The following is a 17,041-nucleotide window of genomic DNA, read 5'->3' as shown; positions in this document are numbered from 1 at the left end:
AGCGTAACAGAAGTAACTTGGATTTTTTCATCAGTATTAAAAGTCATATTTCTAACTCCCCCCAACCCCCCATTTTAAAAATTATCAAAATTATCAGATTTTTGCACATGAAAAATAGCCCAAAATAGAAAAATGTTAAGCTAAAACTGTAAAAGCTACAAAATTAAAACAAACAAGAATTTTGCATGTGAAAAAATGGTAATTTTCAGGTAGTGGCAGAAATGTTGCTTTAGGAATAAATTACAGGGTTAACTGCTTTCTCGTCTGCAGCGCAGTCCAAAGTAAAAACAAAATGATAATTTCACAACTTTTTCCCAGCATTTGATGAAAGTCGTCAGCAGAAACATTCAATCTACCCGCCATTGGGACAATTTCACTTTTACAAGCAGAGAAGGTCCTTTAATCTATTTTACTTGGCTTTAAAATATGACAAATGTGGTTCAAAGCTCATGTCTCTTTAAAGAGGTTGAAGGAAGTAAAACAAAAAAAAAATGAAATAAAAGTTCACACTGTATGAAACTTATGTGGTAGCTTATTTAAAAATGTAAAAAGAGACACAGAATAAAGGGATCGTTTTCATCAGGGGTAAGAAACACTTCAAACAACGGATACGAAACAATAAGGAGCTTCAAAGGGAAGTAATTAATCTACAGAACTACTTATCAAGACTACAACCTGGGACTTGTTCATGAAGACAGGAAGCTTTCAGTGCTCAGATACAGATCTGGCAAAGATGTTCAGCTTAGAAGAAATACAGTTTAATCGAATCTCTACAGTCATTCAGTTTAACTCTAAAATTCAAGGAAAGAACTGAATGATTCTTTCCACAAATGAAGTGAGTCAATAAACGTATTAAAATAATAATAATAAAAATACAGGATTCATTTCACATATTTTTATCATTGTATCTCAAATCTCTTTAAAGAAAACAATACATTTAATGTTGCTTAACCTTTATTATGAGCTCAAAAAAAAAAAAAAAAAAAAAAACACTGCAAAAATTAAAAATCTTACCAATTATTTTTGGTCTAGTTTCTAGTACAATTCCTCAAAATTGATTAAACGTTCTAGTTCCACTGGCAGATTATTTAATTATAACATGAGAAAAATGTCAATGAAATAATGTGCATGTGGAACTAGTGCTTAGGAATTATTTACCTAAAATAAGCTCATATGTCTTGCTGAAAAGTCACTTGTGAGTTGGTTTTGCCTCATTTCATGTATACTAAGATATTTACACTAGAAACAAACTTGTAAGTAACATTTCATAAAGATATTAGTTTTATGTCACTATTTCATTAATATTGATGAAAAAGTGTTAGTTTCACTGGCAGATTATTTCTGTTACACTTATGGAAAAAATATCTTGTTAAAAGTGAAAGAATCTTCCGGTGGAACTACAACTCGGTTGCTAGGTGACGGCCTGGGCTTGGCTGGGGTTGCTAGGTAACGGTGGTGAAACGTTCTGCCAGTGGAACTTGTACTTTTCAATCCAAAATAAGGGATTATTGAATTAAAATAAGATCCTATATATCTTGTCTTATTTCTAATGTAATTTACACTAGAAGCATCTAGTTTATAAACTTTGGATGAACATTATTAGCTTTTTATTCTTTTGCTCCTTCCTTTGGTTTGTTATTGATTCCTGTAAAGCACTTTGTTTTTGCCTTGCTGCTGAAAATGTGCTATATAAATAAAATTACCTTAACCTTTAGAAACGAAACCAAAACAACTGGTAAGATTTTGTTTTTTTTTCAGCTCATCCATATCACTGCAGTAACTTTACATGCAACCATTTTCATTTCGTGCACATGAATCATATTTAGAGATTAAATCAAAACTTTACAGATAAGAATCGTTTTTTTTTTTATGTTTGCATGTAATTGTTGCGGGCATGAAAAGTTCCCCATATTGGCAGCATGTGGCAGCAAGCTTTGATTCTCTGTATCTGCAGCACAGCTCAACATCTGTCTCTGAACAAGCCCTCGGATCCAGAAGGCTCTTGTTACTCACCCTTGCTTTGGCTTCGGACTAACGCCACAGCACGGCAGCAAACACAACACACAGACCCCCCCCAACCAATCATCAGCCAGCATTACAACACAGCAATAAACAAGATTAACGACACACCCCTTCACCTGCAAACCCTCATAAACTACTAACAGTCGGCCGACGGAGGATTTAAAGTAAAGCGAAACAAAGAATACTACTAAGGTGTTCATAATCTGTAAACCTTTTCACATTTTGTCACATCACAACCACAAGTTTAACTTTTTTTTAGTGGGATTAGTGCTGATGGTGTATTTAGCCTCTTTTACTCTGATTCCATAAAATAAAACTGAGTGCAACCGACTGCTCTCAAATAAAACAGTTTCACATCCAACCTTTACAAGTTTGAGGCATTTTGCCACAGAAAACTAAAAAGAAAACCAGATTTTCTAAACATAAAGTTGGTTCAGAGGCATCAAAACGGACTTTAATAATACTGAAGAATTAAGACTGGAGGACCTGAAAAAGGCACAAAACTATTCAATTAAAAGTATTTTTACTGAAACACGAACACCGTTTCTGACAGAAATCTCTCAAAATCTAAACAATATAAAGGTTCTATTTTTTTTTACATTTAATTAAAAATTGAAGGTAAAAAACAATCAAAGAAAAAAATTCTTTTTGAAAGGATTCATGCTGCTCAAATTAATAGCTCATCACCTAAATCAGAATAATTTTGGTTTTTACCGTATACAAATGTCTGCTACTTCTATTATTTAAAATACCACTGAAATCGTTGACGTTTGTGATGGTGAAATGTGAAAAAGTTCCTGAACGCTGCTGCAAGCTAACGTGACTTCAGCTGAGGAGTCGGATTTGTTTTGGTTTCTTACCTCCCAATGGTGTGAGGCAGTGAGGTCAGCTGGTTGTCATCTACCTTTAGAGTGGTCAGCTTCTTTAGCATTCCTAAACGCAAAAACATCGGTGCAAACATGCGTCATACGAAACCTACGCAGCTACAAACCAAAAAGCTTTCATCCCTTTTGCTTTAAAGAGGAAGTATTATGTGTTTTCCAGGCACTTTGTGCCATTTTACAGCACAACCAAGTAACTATTTTAACTCTAGTTGTTAAAAATGCTACATATATGGCCTAAAAGAAATGTTACTTTGATATTTTGCACCTTAAAATTGGGCCTATCTCTTTAAAAACTCTGCTTTCAGGAAGTCATCACAGCATGGCTCCTTTAACTACGTTTTTTACCAGCGTTTCACTGAGAGGCAGCTCCTACAACGAGCTCAGCAGAGTTTCGGCTCCACCAGGTGTTTGCTAATTGCTGCTGGCTAGTCTGAAGGAGCTGAGTGGGGGCGGAGCTGCGTCTCGAAGGCGGAGCTAGGTCCGCCCAGGCGTTTTGCACAGCTGATTGGTTGCCATGGAGACGAACGGATTTCTCAAACATGCATGAGAGAATCAAGGAAACACTCCAGGTTTATTTTTGATGAGCTAACAGGATTATAACTTGATGTACAGCTAAAAGAAACGAACTGCCCCTTTAACACAATCATTTACATAAATTACCACTTACATTTTTTAGATAATTATAGATAATTACATGCAGATTTGTAGCAGACTGGCAGAAAATGATACAAAAAGACCAACAGCCCTTTTTTTAGGAACTACTGTGAATAATAAGCAGGTTGATTTGAAGTACCTATAGAGTCTGGCAGGTGCTGCAGCATGTTGGAGGAGAGCAGCAGATCTTCTAAGGCCTCACAGCCTGAGACGTCACTATCCAACGTCTCAATGCGATTCTTGGCCAAATCCAAGTACCGCAACTGGCGAAGCTTCCCTATAGGCTGCAGGAGAGCGGACGAACAAGTTAAGGTCTGCCACAATGTGCCGTTTCTGCTCCCATGCTCCGATTTTACTGCGAAACGTTGTCTCACCCCAGGTATAGACTGTAGAGAGTTGTTATCCAGCCACAGCTCCTTCAGGCTGTGCATCTGTTCCAACACCTCTGGCTAACGAGATAAAACAGGATTTCACACGGTCAAATGCAAATAATGGGAAAAAACAAGAAGCAAACGCATGAAAACGCTAATAAATCTTATCCAGCATCAGAGAACGCAGGTCTGTAAATCAGGACTCAAACAGAAATAAAATACTGGTCTGGCGTTGTTTGGGTTGATGTTTGTGTTTTTAAAATGGCAAATAAAGTTTTGTATAAAGTTTATATATTTAATTTTGCGAACACTACAACTAGAGGAGGGTTTTTTGGAAATATCTGTTTACAAATGCAAATAAACTATAGAAGAGTTTGGGTCGAGTAAAGAGTAAAGATGGCCGCTTTTGTAAAATCTGAACCATCTTTAGATGATTCCTCGGGTCGGGTTGTCGTGTAGCTAATGGTTCAATTTATGAGAAAAAAAAAAAAAAAGACTTGCACCAGTAAGAAGCAAAGTGATAGAAATACAAATATAAAAAGAGAAGCAAGGATTTCTGTTTGAGAATTTTACAACATTCTTCACTAAGTAAATTAAAAGCATTTTGTACATTTACTGTACAAAGATAACAGGTAGTTTTAACCTCAGACTGTCAAAAATCATGAGTACACGACTTTATTTCTGCATTTAAATGACTATCCAGCATGTCGCTGTGGATAATACATTACGAAATAGATAAATGTTGGTATTTCCTAAAACAAGGAACTGGAACGATTCTTCTTCTCATTCAGCATTTTAGGTGAAAAATTGAAGCCAAAAAAAGCAGCAGAGACTCTAATATGATAGTTTAATTCGTCAATTTATTGTCACTTTCACACAGATTGGTACCTAAGATCTTAGAGCCAAACTTTGGCAGAACTCCAAGCAGTTTTCTACTTTGTGTCTAAACAGATGGTGACAGGCTTCCTTTAATCTCAGTGGTTCTCTGTTGTTTCTCTTTTTACTTTTATTCCAGCTCACAATCTGACGTGTAATTTAATCTGCATTAAAATCTCACCATTTCGGAGAATTCGTTGCTGCCCAGATCCAGCCTCTCCAGCTGTGTCAGTCTGTGGATGGACCTCACCAGAGGGAAATGGAAACAGTTCTGTGACTTCAGTTTTATTAAATATTCATTTTCTCACAGTGGGATTCCTTATTTTTTAAAAATAATCTAAAATTCAGGGTGCATTCTCAAAAGCAAAACAAAAACAGTTACATTTCTATGTGTGATAGTGATAGAAACATACTAGTACAGGGGTGTCCAAAGTGTGGTCTGGGGGCCATTTGTGGCCCTGGGAGTGATTTTGTGTGGCCGATCCGTCACAACTTTTAATTTTAAATACAGTAAAAGTATTACTAACAGAAACATTTTATGACAAAAATGTTAAGTATTTGTTTCTTTGTAACCAAAAGTTTATATAGAGTCTATTACTGTAAAGCCGATTTTGCTTAGACTAAGTTAGGTTTTATTTAATTTAATTAACTGGACTTAATATAGCAAGAGTTTTGAAATACAAACTTAAATATTTTTCTTCGACAGAATAAATTTGTTCAATCAAGCCCAAAAGAAATTTCTTCTAATTCAGAAAATGGCAAAAATAACTTTAAAGTTTTGGATATACAATAAATAACATCCGTTTTCTACAAAACAACAAGAAAAATCAGACAATTTGAATTGCTTTAATGTATTTTCATGTTTCTATTATTAATTTAAAAGTTTGGACATCCCTGTAGTAGTAAATATTAATATTTATTTCAGTTTCTTTATGTTTGAGAGCTGCAGAATTATTATTTTAAATCCGTCTGTCTCTTTCACTCCAACACACAGAGTAAAGTATACATATGGCATCCTGTCTTACTTTGGCATGGTTTTCAGGTGGTTCTCTCTCAGCTCCAGAATCCGTAATTTGGAGAGCCTGAATAACAGATGGAAGAAAAGCCTAAACTTAATTCCTTCCATTTGCACTCAGACGCAACAGTAGGAAATACAAAAAAGGGACTAAAATAAAAAACATCCAAAGATGCAACAGGAGGAAACACAAAAAAGAACTAAATTAAAATAAGATCAAGTGAAAAGAAAAGCATCAGAAAACGCAAGTTTTGAGTAGGAAATACAAAAACAGACTTAGCAAAAAAAAATGGTGTGAAAAAAAAGTTCCATCCAGAAATCAGTGTTTTTATTTTTATTTTTAACAAATATTGTCACCAATGGAGCTCCGACTGAAAAAAAAAAAAGAGTTATTTTGTTACATTAAGTTTATGAAATGCAATATATTTATACTTGTGTAACCACACAACTTAATAAACTTGGGAAAATATACATTCACTACTTGTAACAAATTAACTGAGTTTGTTTTAATTAGATCAGCTGTTTTTTCTGTTTACGGGATAATTTTCTCAAAAAAAAAAAAAAAAAAAAAAAACTTAAAGCAAACCAAGAAAAAGAGTGCAGTAATAACATACGTGCTTAAATTATTATTTTTTTTGCTGAGAAAAAGTTGTATAAATTATAAATAAGAAGCAAGGTCAGTATCCCACAGCATTTCCATAGTCATATTTAATAATGCTTCCTAAAATATAAGCTTTAAAATTAGCCTTAAGGGCATAATTCTCATGCATGTCCTGTACAAGGAAGGCATCTTCAGAAATATGCTAAACACAAAATTCAGCTGTGAACTTTAAAAACTATAAAAAAAAGTATTTGATAGTGAATAAATATTTAATCCCCCCGAAAAACACAAAAAACACAAATTTACACTAAAAACCCTCAAAATCTTACCAAGTATTTTCAATCTTATTTCCAGTGCAAATATCTTAGTACACTTGAAATAAGACAAAACTGAATTACAAGTAACTTTTCAGGGAGATACAGGAGTTTGTTTTAAGTCAATAATAATTATTTAACTTACAATATGACAGTGTTTCCATGTTCTAACTGCCAATGGAACTGGAACCTGGTTGCTAGGTGACGGGTCGGGCTGGGGTTGCTAGGCAACGGTGTATCGGCCGGTAGATTGTGGAATAAACTGCCAATGGACCTTTTTAATCAACATTAAGGAATTATTGACTTAAAACGAGCTCATGCGTCTTGCTGAGAAGTTACTTGTAAGTTAGTTTTAATGCGTTTCAAATGTACTAAGGTATTCGCACTAGAAACTGGACAAAATTACTTTATTTTGCGTTTTTAATTCACCTGCCAAAGTTAGCGGGCAGATACTCCAGGAAGGCATCATTCAAGAAGAGCTGGGTCAGATTCAGGAGCTGCGTGAAACCATCTGGGAGTCTGAGACGAGAAGAATTCAGTGAAAAACAACAGGAGAGGAAACAAAAGACAAACTGGAGCCGTTTCACTCGGCTCCAACTGAATGAAACAGGACCGGTTTCTAGCATGCTAGCTAGCAGGAGCAGCTAACCACTGCTGGCCTGCAGATGACTCATCTGCTGCACAAGCAGCTCAGAGACGCACAAGAAGCATTTTCCTCCGCAGCACTTCAGCATCACAAAGCAGCAGTAATTACACCTGAGACTCCAGCGGTAAACGCGTTTACTTCCTGTGAATATGCAGATCTGATGAGACGGCATAACGGAGACAAGACTGCATAGTGTCTGGATATTTTTTATTAATTATTATGAGGCGTCTCACTTGGGTAATAAAAGAGGAAACAAAGCCTGTATTTGTTTTTTTAATTAGTTTGGGTTCAGATAAAAATGCTCGCATTAAATAACATTTTTCACATAAAAAATAAAAAAACTCCAGTCATTTTGGTTTACTGATTAAATCATCACCTAAAGCAGGGGTAAGTTAAACATCTTTATTGACTTTACACCAATCAAAAGTTTCTACTAAAATTTGAGAAAATTCCTTTGATTATGAGTCTGAACTTTGACTGGGCCACTTCCAAATTAGCTACAGGTACAAAATACCCATCCATCCATCCATTTTCTTTCACCCTTGTCCCTTAGTGGGGTCAGGAGGTGCTGGTTCCTCTCCAGCTAACGTTCCGGGCGAGAGGCGGGGTCACCCTGGACAGGTCGCCAGTCTGTCAGGCAGGCCAACACAGAGACACACAACCATGCACACACACACTCACACCTAGGGACAATTTAGACAGACCAATTAACCTGACAGTCATGTTTTTGGACTGTGGGAGGAAACTGGAGTACCTGGAGAAAACCCACCATGCACAGGGAGAACATGCAAACTCCATGCAGAAAGACCGGGGCCGGGAATCGAACCCAGAACCTTCTTGCTGCAGGGCAACAGCTCTACCAACTGCGCCACTGTGCAGCCCCAGATACAAAATACATGTTGGTAAAATAAAAGATTACTTAAGACCTAAATCAACCAAAGATAGGTATAATTTTGGCTTACTGTACGCAAATAAATGTTTAAATTAAATCAAAAGGTGCTTCTATCAAGTTTTAGTTTAAAAAAATAACCAACAATCGGGTTATTTTAATTTAATTAAACGGATAAGAAACGACATTCATGGGGTTTAGATCAGGCAATAAGTCTATTTGTAATTTTCTCTGGTTTTATTAACAGTTCAAAATGACAAGTAAATGCATAAAGTTTATAACTTCACCATGAAAAAAGTAATGTTTTTATATAAACTCTACAGTTTATTCCGTAAAGAAACAATTTAGATCGTAAAGTTGGTCAACTCAACTCATTATTCTACCAGAAAGGAATAAGTTGTTTGGTTAAATGTGTTTATTTATTCTGTGCATTGTATTGTCACTGCTCAAGCAAAAACTCATATTTTTCATAATAGAGCTAAAATTTTGGTTTAGGTTTTAGTGCAAATATCTTAATATACTTCAAATAAGACAAAACTCATCAGCAATATATAGAAGCTTGTTTTAAATTAATATAGATTTTTAAAAAGTGCTAGAATTATTGGCAGATTATAAAACATTTTAAGTTAAATCTACACTTTTTTATCAATATTGAGGAATTATTTACTTAAAACAAGCTCCTTTAAAAGTTATTTAAAATTTAGTTTTGTCTTATTTCAAGTATACTAATAAGTTTACACCAGAAAATAGACCAAATATAGGATTTGTGTTTTTGGAAACTGGAATTAAACTCACAATTTCCCTTCAAGCCACAGTCGCCAAGTAAACAGCAACATTTCTATTAAATTAATTTTATCTGAATTGAAAACCTCAAGGAAAAAATCAAGGCAACTAACTAAAAAGAATCCAAGTCAAGAGCTGCGTCAGTTTTTTCTTGTAATTGTCAATCTTTCAACCCTGTGGTGGATCCATACTTCAATATGTGTTCAGGTTTTATGTCTACAAGTTTTAAAGAAACATTTTTTTCCTTCGGGAAGTTAAAGAAACTTATTTTAAGGATATTTCTGAGTTATTTAGTGAGACTTTCCCCGAGCTGCTAAGTGGAGGCATTACAATAAGCTGCTGTTGTTTCAGTCAAACCAGGATAAAGAGAAAGGTTCAGGTTAGTAGAGATGGAAAGTATTCGGATCTTACTTGGTAATGGGGTTGACGCTGGCTTCTACCACAGACAGGCCTTTACAGCATTTTATATTATCTGGAAACTCCTGGATTCCTGTTGGAGTGAGTCATAATATCACGTTCCAATCAATCAATAAGGTTTATTTGCATGGACCTGTTGCAATGTGACGTCATGCATCCAAGATCTCCCTGCTGGAAGGCAAAGAGCTGCTGGCTAACGATGATTAGCATTGGCTTCTGCTGTTAAGTTATCAATAAAACGCCCTAAACCGTAACTGTACGCCTGATATACAAAATTAAAAGGGACGCAGTGCTTTGCAACACTGCAATAACTAGATAACAAGGTCAGAAAGAAAACGGCGAGAGCGAGGAAAGTAGGCTAGTCATGCTAGCATGACTATGAGAACCTTAACATGTAGATGTGCTGCAGAATTCTGTGTTTTGGTTCAGTTACAAAAAAATAAAACAGGAAACCTAAACACTAACCCTGACAGATCATCAGTAGAGCAGGTGTTTAAATTAGCTAATTAACCACCGCTGTGTTAGCTTAGCTGTTAGCAGCGGTGGCTAATCTACCACAGCTATCACTTATTAATAATCACAAAACAAACATCAAACCTGAAAACATAAAACTGTAACGTACTGCATGTTCTGTTCTTTGTGTGGAAAATGTTTGGGTGTTTTTTTGGTGTTGAATCCTGAAACATAAAGCGGTGTTGTTGTCAGTTGCTATGGCAACGAGTCTCTGTGTCGACTAAGTGACACAGAGAGCGAGAAAAAAAAGTGGTTTTGAGTTGTTCTTCAACGTTTTTTCCGCGTTATTTTCTCCTTTGCTGTGGCGCAAAGCATTAATCAGTAGTACTTACATCTACATTAGTTAACGGAGTCGTTCTACCGCAAATTGAAGTCGAGTGTTTTGGCTCTCCAAATTTGTGTGCATGCGTGAAATTTCCGGATGTAAACAATAAATAGCACATTTCAGCAGATCAAAGTGTTTTACATCATAAAAGCACAAAAATACAAAGTCAACAGTTGAGAAAACCAGTAAACATTACATTTTGTAATGTATTATTGCATTATTATATAATATTCATGTATTATTTTTACATATAGATGTGTAAAAATACACATCAACACGTTTCATTGATTATGGTTCAAAAACAACTCTAAACAGGTGGGTTTTTAAGTGTAGACTTAAAGGAGCTCAGTGTTTCAGCAGTTTTTAGGTTTTCTGGAAGCTTGTTCCAGATTTGTGGTGCATAGAAGCTGAATGCTGTTTCTACATTTTTGGTTCCAGAACCAAAAGACCTGAGAGGTTTGGAAAGTTAATACAACAACAGCAGCACGTCTTTGATGTATTGTGGTGATTTATAAAGTAACAGCAGCATTTTAAAATATTTTCTCTGAGCTGTAGTTACAATATATTTTACTACAACATCTGTTCTGAGCACCTTACCGTTTTTACTAATGTCTAACTCTTTGAGGTTGACCAGGCTGGCGATGGTGGTGGGAAGATTGGAAAGGTCGTTATCGGGCAAACTCAGCTTCTTTAGGGCCTGGCACTGGAAGAGTTGCTGCGAGAGAAAACAATGGAGAACAAAAGAATATTTTAATCGCATGAAGAAGTCAAACAGACATCAAACAGGACGCCACATAACCAGACAGAGAACTGAAAGTTTGCTGCAGGCTATAAGCTGCGCTGTTTAGCTGCTTCTTCCCATAAATAATGCAGATTTAATTTTCCCAGTACAGTTGCCCTGGAGGACGAAAGAGTAATAAAAAGAAGCAGCGTTCAGTATCATGTATGAGGAAATGCAGCACAAATAATGGTGAATAGAGCATTGATAAAAACAAATTTAGAGGGTTTAAATTCTCTAAATACCATGAAAAAAATGTTTAAATGACCAAATTCATCAACAAATATGTTGCATCACTGAAAATTAATTTATAAAAACACAGTTTTGACTCAGTGGAGTTGAATATTGCAGAATTTAGTAACATTATTAAAATGCTGAATATTACATAACGCGAATATATACGAGTTGCTAATGATGTAACTAATATTTCTCACAAAAAATGTAGCTAAAAATGCAATAAACCCAATTCAAATATTATAAAAATATTCTAAAACCAAATCTCCCTTTTTTTATTTTATTTTTTAAGACGATAATCTGTCAGTAGAATCTTTGCCAGGTGTTTTAGGAAGCCTGAAGAGTTTAGATTCAAGAGCTGCTACAAATTAGTTTCCATTCCTTCAAAGAAAGAAATGAAAAGATGAGAAATTAGCTGAATGTTGTGGTGAAATCTTTAACAATTTCCCCCAAAATAAGTGAAGAAACGTCTCACAAAAAGGCACAAACCTAAATTTCAACTTGTTACTTTCAAACCACCAAACAGATTTAGGTAATTTGAACATTTGGTTCAGTGGGTTTGTCCTCGTCTCTCCACTGTTTCAGGTTTAAAGTAATTTAATTTACTGCAGCATTTCATAGATTCTCTGAATTTACACTAAAACATAACCCGTACAACAGTTTACGGCAGTTTTCCAGAGACGTGAAACCAATATGCACATCGACATATATTATGCAAAAAGCCCCAAATCGCTGTGGAAGAAAGCAGAACTGAGATTTGGGGGAAATAAATGACGGTTCTTTATCGACCGACTGACGAAATGTTCTGATGCATAAATGGGGATAAACTTTTTTTTTTAATGCAAGTGCAGAGAGCTCGCTTTATTCTGCAAGAAAAAAAAAATCTGATTCACCTATTAAATTTTAATTGTCAATTTTTGTAGCATTTATTTATTGTAATGAAACAAAATTTGCAGAAATTGGCTCATTTGGTGCATTTTTTTTTTTTTTGGCATGGAAAAGTTAAGAAAATGAAAGAAAATAAACAAATAAATAAAGAAATAGATAAATAAATAAATAAATACATACATACATAAATAATAGAAGCATAAATAAATAAATATATTTTAGAGCACAATAAAGTAACTATGCTACCTTGAGTTGTTTATAAAAATGCTACATAAACCAAATTTGACTTTGTAATTTAACGCCTTAAAATTGGGCCTCTGTCTCTTTAAGAAGCGGTAACACTTTATTTGAAGGGGTGTGCATAAGACTGACATAACACGTTCATAAACATGACATAACATCTGTCATGAACATGAATGAGTCCTTATGAATGTTTATGAACGTTGTCATGAAGTGTCATTCGGTAAATAATGACACTTTAAATCAAAGTTGCTCTAAAAGTTGCATTAAAAGCCCATTAAAAGTGACAACTTTGCATGATTTTGTATCCATCCATCCATCTTCTTTCACCCTTGTCCCTCAGTGGGGTCAGCAGGTGCTGGTGCCTCTCCAGCTAACGTTCCGGGCGAGAGGCGGGGTCACGGGGTCACCCTGGACAGGTCGCCAGTCTGTCACAGGGCAACACAGAGACACACAGGACAAACAAACATGCACACACACACTCACACCTAGGGACAATTTAGGCAGACCAATTAACCTGACAGTCATGTTTTTGGACTGTGGGAGGAAACCGGAGTACCTGGAGAAAACCCACCATGCACAGGGAGAACATGCAAACTCCATGCAGAAAGACCGGGGCCGGGAATCAAACCCAGAACCTTCCTGCTGCAAGGCAACAGCTCTACCAACTGCGCCACTGTGCAACCTCACAATTTAATGACAACATTCATAAAGACTTCTTCATGTTCATGACAGTGTTATGTCAGTCTTATGCACCCCCCTTCAAACAAAGTGTTACCCAACATTTTTCCCAGCGTTTCTCTGAGAAGCATAACGAGCTCAGCAGATGTTCGGTTCCACCAGGCGTTTGCTAATTGCTGCTGGCTAGTCTGTAGGAGGATCCCCCAGGTGTTCTGCACAGATTAACGGTTGCTACGGTTACTAAACGATTTCTCAAACATGCATGTATTTGATGAAGGAATCACATTAAAACATGCTGCAAAGCACAGAAAAGTTGATTTTCCATAATACTTTTCCTAAATGTTAGGGCTGTGTAATAATATCGATTTTGCGATATATATCGATATTTTCTATCCTAGAAAAAAATCGATATTCATCCGCAAGTATCGTAACATCCAACTGTCACCTGGCTCACTCACTGCTTGCTTCGCCGGGAGAGTGATCAGGTCATCAAGCTTAGAGGGATTCCTTCAGATGTTAAGTGTTAAAAAGGTATCAAACTATTCAGAGCAGGTACTTTATGCACTTTATTTACTTCACAAATGCATGTAAGCTACAGTTTGTACTGTTTCAATTAAAAGAAACATGTTTTCTCACCACTTCTTTGATTCATTTTGTCCAGCTGTCGACTTTAAGTCTGTGTCCATGTCCAGGTATTGTGTAGTTGGTGCTTTTAATCAGTTTTCAGTTAAATTAATTCAGTCCAACTCTATAACAGTCACAAAATGTCACCAAAATCACTCTGTCCCTCTAAAATATTTCAGAAAATCGCGAAAGTGTATTGAAATGTGTCGTTTGCTGAATATCGCAATATATATCGTATCGTGAGCAGAATATCGTGTATCGCGTCGTATAGTGAGATTATTGTATCACTACAGCCCTAGTAAATATATTGGTTGATGTCGTGGACAAATCGAACGTCTGTACTGATTTTATTTGTCCATATCTTAGCAGCTTTGCCACAGTCGCATCCGGCTCTTCAGCCTCTGAAATAAGTGGAGATGATGGCTCGCGCCGGGACGAACTCAAACACATGAAAAGGCCTGTCCAGCTCACTTATACAGGCCCATCAATCAGCAGCTGAACACGATGCTGGCACGCGTTGTCATGGCCGAGCAGACTCTTTATTTATTCGGTTAAATGCACGTTTGGCCTGCCGCTCACAAAGACATAATAGCTGGTCTCCATCCAAGCAGGCTAAATTTAGAAATCCAATTCACCATCTTTGTCATTTAAACCAGGACAGAATACCAATACATGTGACAGCCCGCTTATAAACAGCACCTTTAATTCTGCTTGAGATATCAGGAGGCCGTTTAGCGGCTGCTCGACCTGCAGGGCGCCGAGCGAGCCACCGCCAGACTGAGCTATTCACCCAACGGGTCACACAGTTCATCAAGTCAAAGAGCGCGTTTGACTGGGACTTCTTGTGATGAAGCATTTCTTATTTTTATTTTATTTAACCAGGACACTGCCATCGTAATTAAAAATTTCGCTTTCAAAAGAGTCCTGGTCAATAAACAGCAAAGGCTATACAAGTGCAATTATAGTTCTTTGCAAAATGTTAATATAAAACTGGATTTTCCAGGATTTTCCCCCAAAAAAGGCAGTTTTTTCCCCAATTCTGCACTGCAAAAACAGAAAATCCTACCGAGTATTTTTTTTAAATAAATTCTAGTGCAAATATCTCAGTGCACTTAAAAAAAAAAAAAAAAAAAACTAACGTAAAAGTAACTTTTCAGACAGCTAGAGGCTTGTTTTAAGTCAATAATTCCTTAACACTGATCAAAAGATACTTACAACAAGACATATTTCCATAACTAACTATTCTTTTTCGTCAATTTCAAGGAACTACTGCCTCAACACAAGCTAAAGTTACGTGAAATTACTCGTTGCCTTATTTCAGCGCACTAAGTTTCTGCACTGGACCAAACACAAGTGGAAGGAAATGTTAATGATTGTTTTTTCTTTACAAAATCTGAACATCTGCAGCAGAAACACATGTTGATTAGTATGTGAATTCACCTAAAATCTGTCTTGTTACAGATTTTAGGTGAATATTTTAACTTGTCTTCTCAAACGTATGAATATCTAACCAAGCTGCACAGAAACCCAGGGGAGGAAACATCCTCTCTCCTCCCCCAGCTACACTTTCAGGCTCATTTCTCAGACCAGAGGGGATAAAACTGCCCCTAACGTGTTTTCTGCCTCTGCTTTGGCGTTTCCTCCAAGTGGGTCGGGCCAGAAAATCCTCCATCCTCCCATCGCAGATGAACAAGATGCTTAAAATCCTCTGATCAGGGCAGAGACTCCAGCTGAGAACCAAAGGAGCTGAAAGAAGGAGGATCCTCAACCACAAGCAGGTTTTTATCTCAACCACAGGAAAGGATTGAGGAAAAATATATATATTTTGACTTTATTCTCAAAATTCTGACCTCAGAATTTAAAAAAAAATTTCCTGAGAATTTAGATTTTCAGATTTCTGACACTAAACTCAGAGTTTTTAGATCACATTTCTTTTTCTTTTTTTTACTTTTTTCTCACAGTTATGAGATCAAAACTCACAATCTGAGGTAAAAGAAAAAATTCAGAGAAAAACGTAAAAATTCTCTGATAAATGTCAGAATTCTGAAAAAATGAATTCTGAGAAAAAACAACACAATAAACTTGAAAAGAAAGTCAAAATTCTGAGAGAAAGTTCCTGAAACACTTAGAAAATGAATCATAATGTCATTTTACACCAACCTGATGGTTGAATAACCTAAATAATACCATAATTCAGCAGCACAAATGGGAAAATGCAGCTTATTTTGTTGATATATGATTTCCAATTAAAATATGCAATAAATTAATTACATTAATTTGATCAAAAATACCTGCAGAGTTCCACCACTAATCGAGATAAAAGCTGCTACTTGTAAGACGACGTCATAGAAAATGTTTTCAGATTGAGAACCAGAAACTGGAGCGGAACCAGGTGACCAGGTTGACCAGGTGATCAAGTGGCCAGGTGATCAGGTGACCAGGTGATCAGGTGGCCAGGCAACCAGGTGATCAAGTGATCAGGTGACCAGGTGATCAAGTGATCAGGTGGCCAGGTGATCAGGTGACCAGGTGAGCAGGTGGCCAGGTGATCAGGTGACCAGGTGAGCAGGTGGCCAGGTGATCAGGTGAGCAGGTGGCCAGGTGAGCAGGTTAACAGGTGACCAGGTGAGCAGGTGGCCAGGTGATCAGGTGACCAGATGAGCAGGTGAGCAGGTGGCCAGGTGAGCAGGTNTGAGCAGGTGAGCAGGTGGCCAGGTGAGCAGGTTAACAGGTGACCAGGTGAGCAGGTGGCCAGGTGATCAGGTGACCAGATGAGCAGGTGATCAGGTGGCCAGGTGACCAGGTGAGGAGGCGACCAGGTGACCAGGTGGCCAGGTGATCAAGTGATCAGGTGACCAGGTGGCCAGGTGAGCAGGTGAGCAGGCGACCAGGTGAGCAGGTGATCAGGTTTTCAGGTGGCCAGGTGACCAGGTGACCATGTGGCCAGGTGAGCAGGCGGCCAGGTGAGCAGGTGAGCAGGCGACCAGGTGAGCAGGTGATCAAGTGATCAGGTGGCCAGGTCATCAAGTGATCAGGTGCACTGCAAAAAGTCCCCTTTCAAAAACAAGAAAAAAAAGTACAAAAATAGGGTATAATTTTCTTAAAATAAGAAAAATTATCTGCCAACAGAACAAGAAAATTTATCTTGTCAAGATTTTCTAAAACAAGAAAAAATATCTAACCAAGATAAACCTACAATATCTTAAAATTAGTGTATTTGTACTTAAAACAAGCCAATTTTACTTATACGAGTAAGATATATTATCTTATTTTAAGAAAAATTATC

At 36.8% G+C, this 17,041-nt stretch overlaps 1 protein-coding gene across 17 annotated transcripts in view; it reads right to left on the bottom strand.

Annotated features, from left to right (window-relative positions):
* lrrc7 (leucine rich repeat containing 7) overlaps nucleotides 1-17,041 on the bottom strand; it is a 153,715-nt gene that overhangs the window by 42,512 nt on the left and 94,162 nt on the right. For 13 of the 17 annotated variants that reach the window (XM_017304404.1, XM_017304403.1, XM_008406230.2 and 10 more), the window contains 9 exons: nucleotides 10,908-11,025; nucleotides 9,467-9,545; nucleotides 7,167-7,256; nucleotides 5,833-5,889; nucleotides 4,989-5,052; nucleotides 3,935-4,009; nucleotides 3,700-3,844; nucleotides 2,883-2,955; nucleotides 2,014-2,031 (listed from right to left, as the gene is read on the bottom strand). In XM_017304404.1, coding sequence (XP_017159893.1) covers nucleotides 2,014-2,031; nucleotides 2,883-2,955; nucleotides 3,700-3,844; nucleotides 3,935-4,009; nucleotides 4,989-5,052; nucleotides 5,833-5,889; nucleotides 7,167-7,256; nucleotides 9,467-9,545; nucleotides 10,908-11,025 — 719 coding nt within the window. Of the gene's footprint in view, nucleotides 1-2,013; nucleotides 2,032-2,882; nucleotides 2,956-3,699; nucleotides 3,845-3,934; nucleotides 4,010-4,988; nucleotides 5,053-5,832; nucleotides 5,890-7,166; nucleotides 7,257-9,466; nucleotides 9,546-10,907; nucleotides 11,026-15,367; nucleotides 15,682-17,041 lie in introns of those variants that run through there. The other 4 variants (XM_008406227.2, XM_008406228.2, XM_008406239.2 and 1 more) reach the window with 2 other exon arrangements.

This window comes from Poecilia reticulata, linkage group LG4 (genome assembly GCF_000633615.1).
Source record: "Poecilia reticulata strain Guanapo linkage group LG4, Guppy_female_1.0+MT, whole genome shotgun sequence".
Classification (NCBI taxonomy): domain Eukaryota; kingdom Metazoa; phylum Chordata; class Actinopteri; order Cyprinodontiformes; family Poeciliidae; genus Poecilia; species Poecilia reticulata.
The sequence above is the reverse complement of the archived record's forward strand: the minus strand, read 5'-3'. Positions and strand labels throughout refer to the sequence as shown.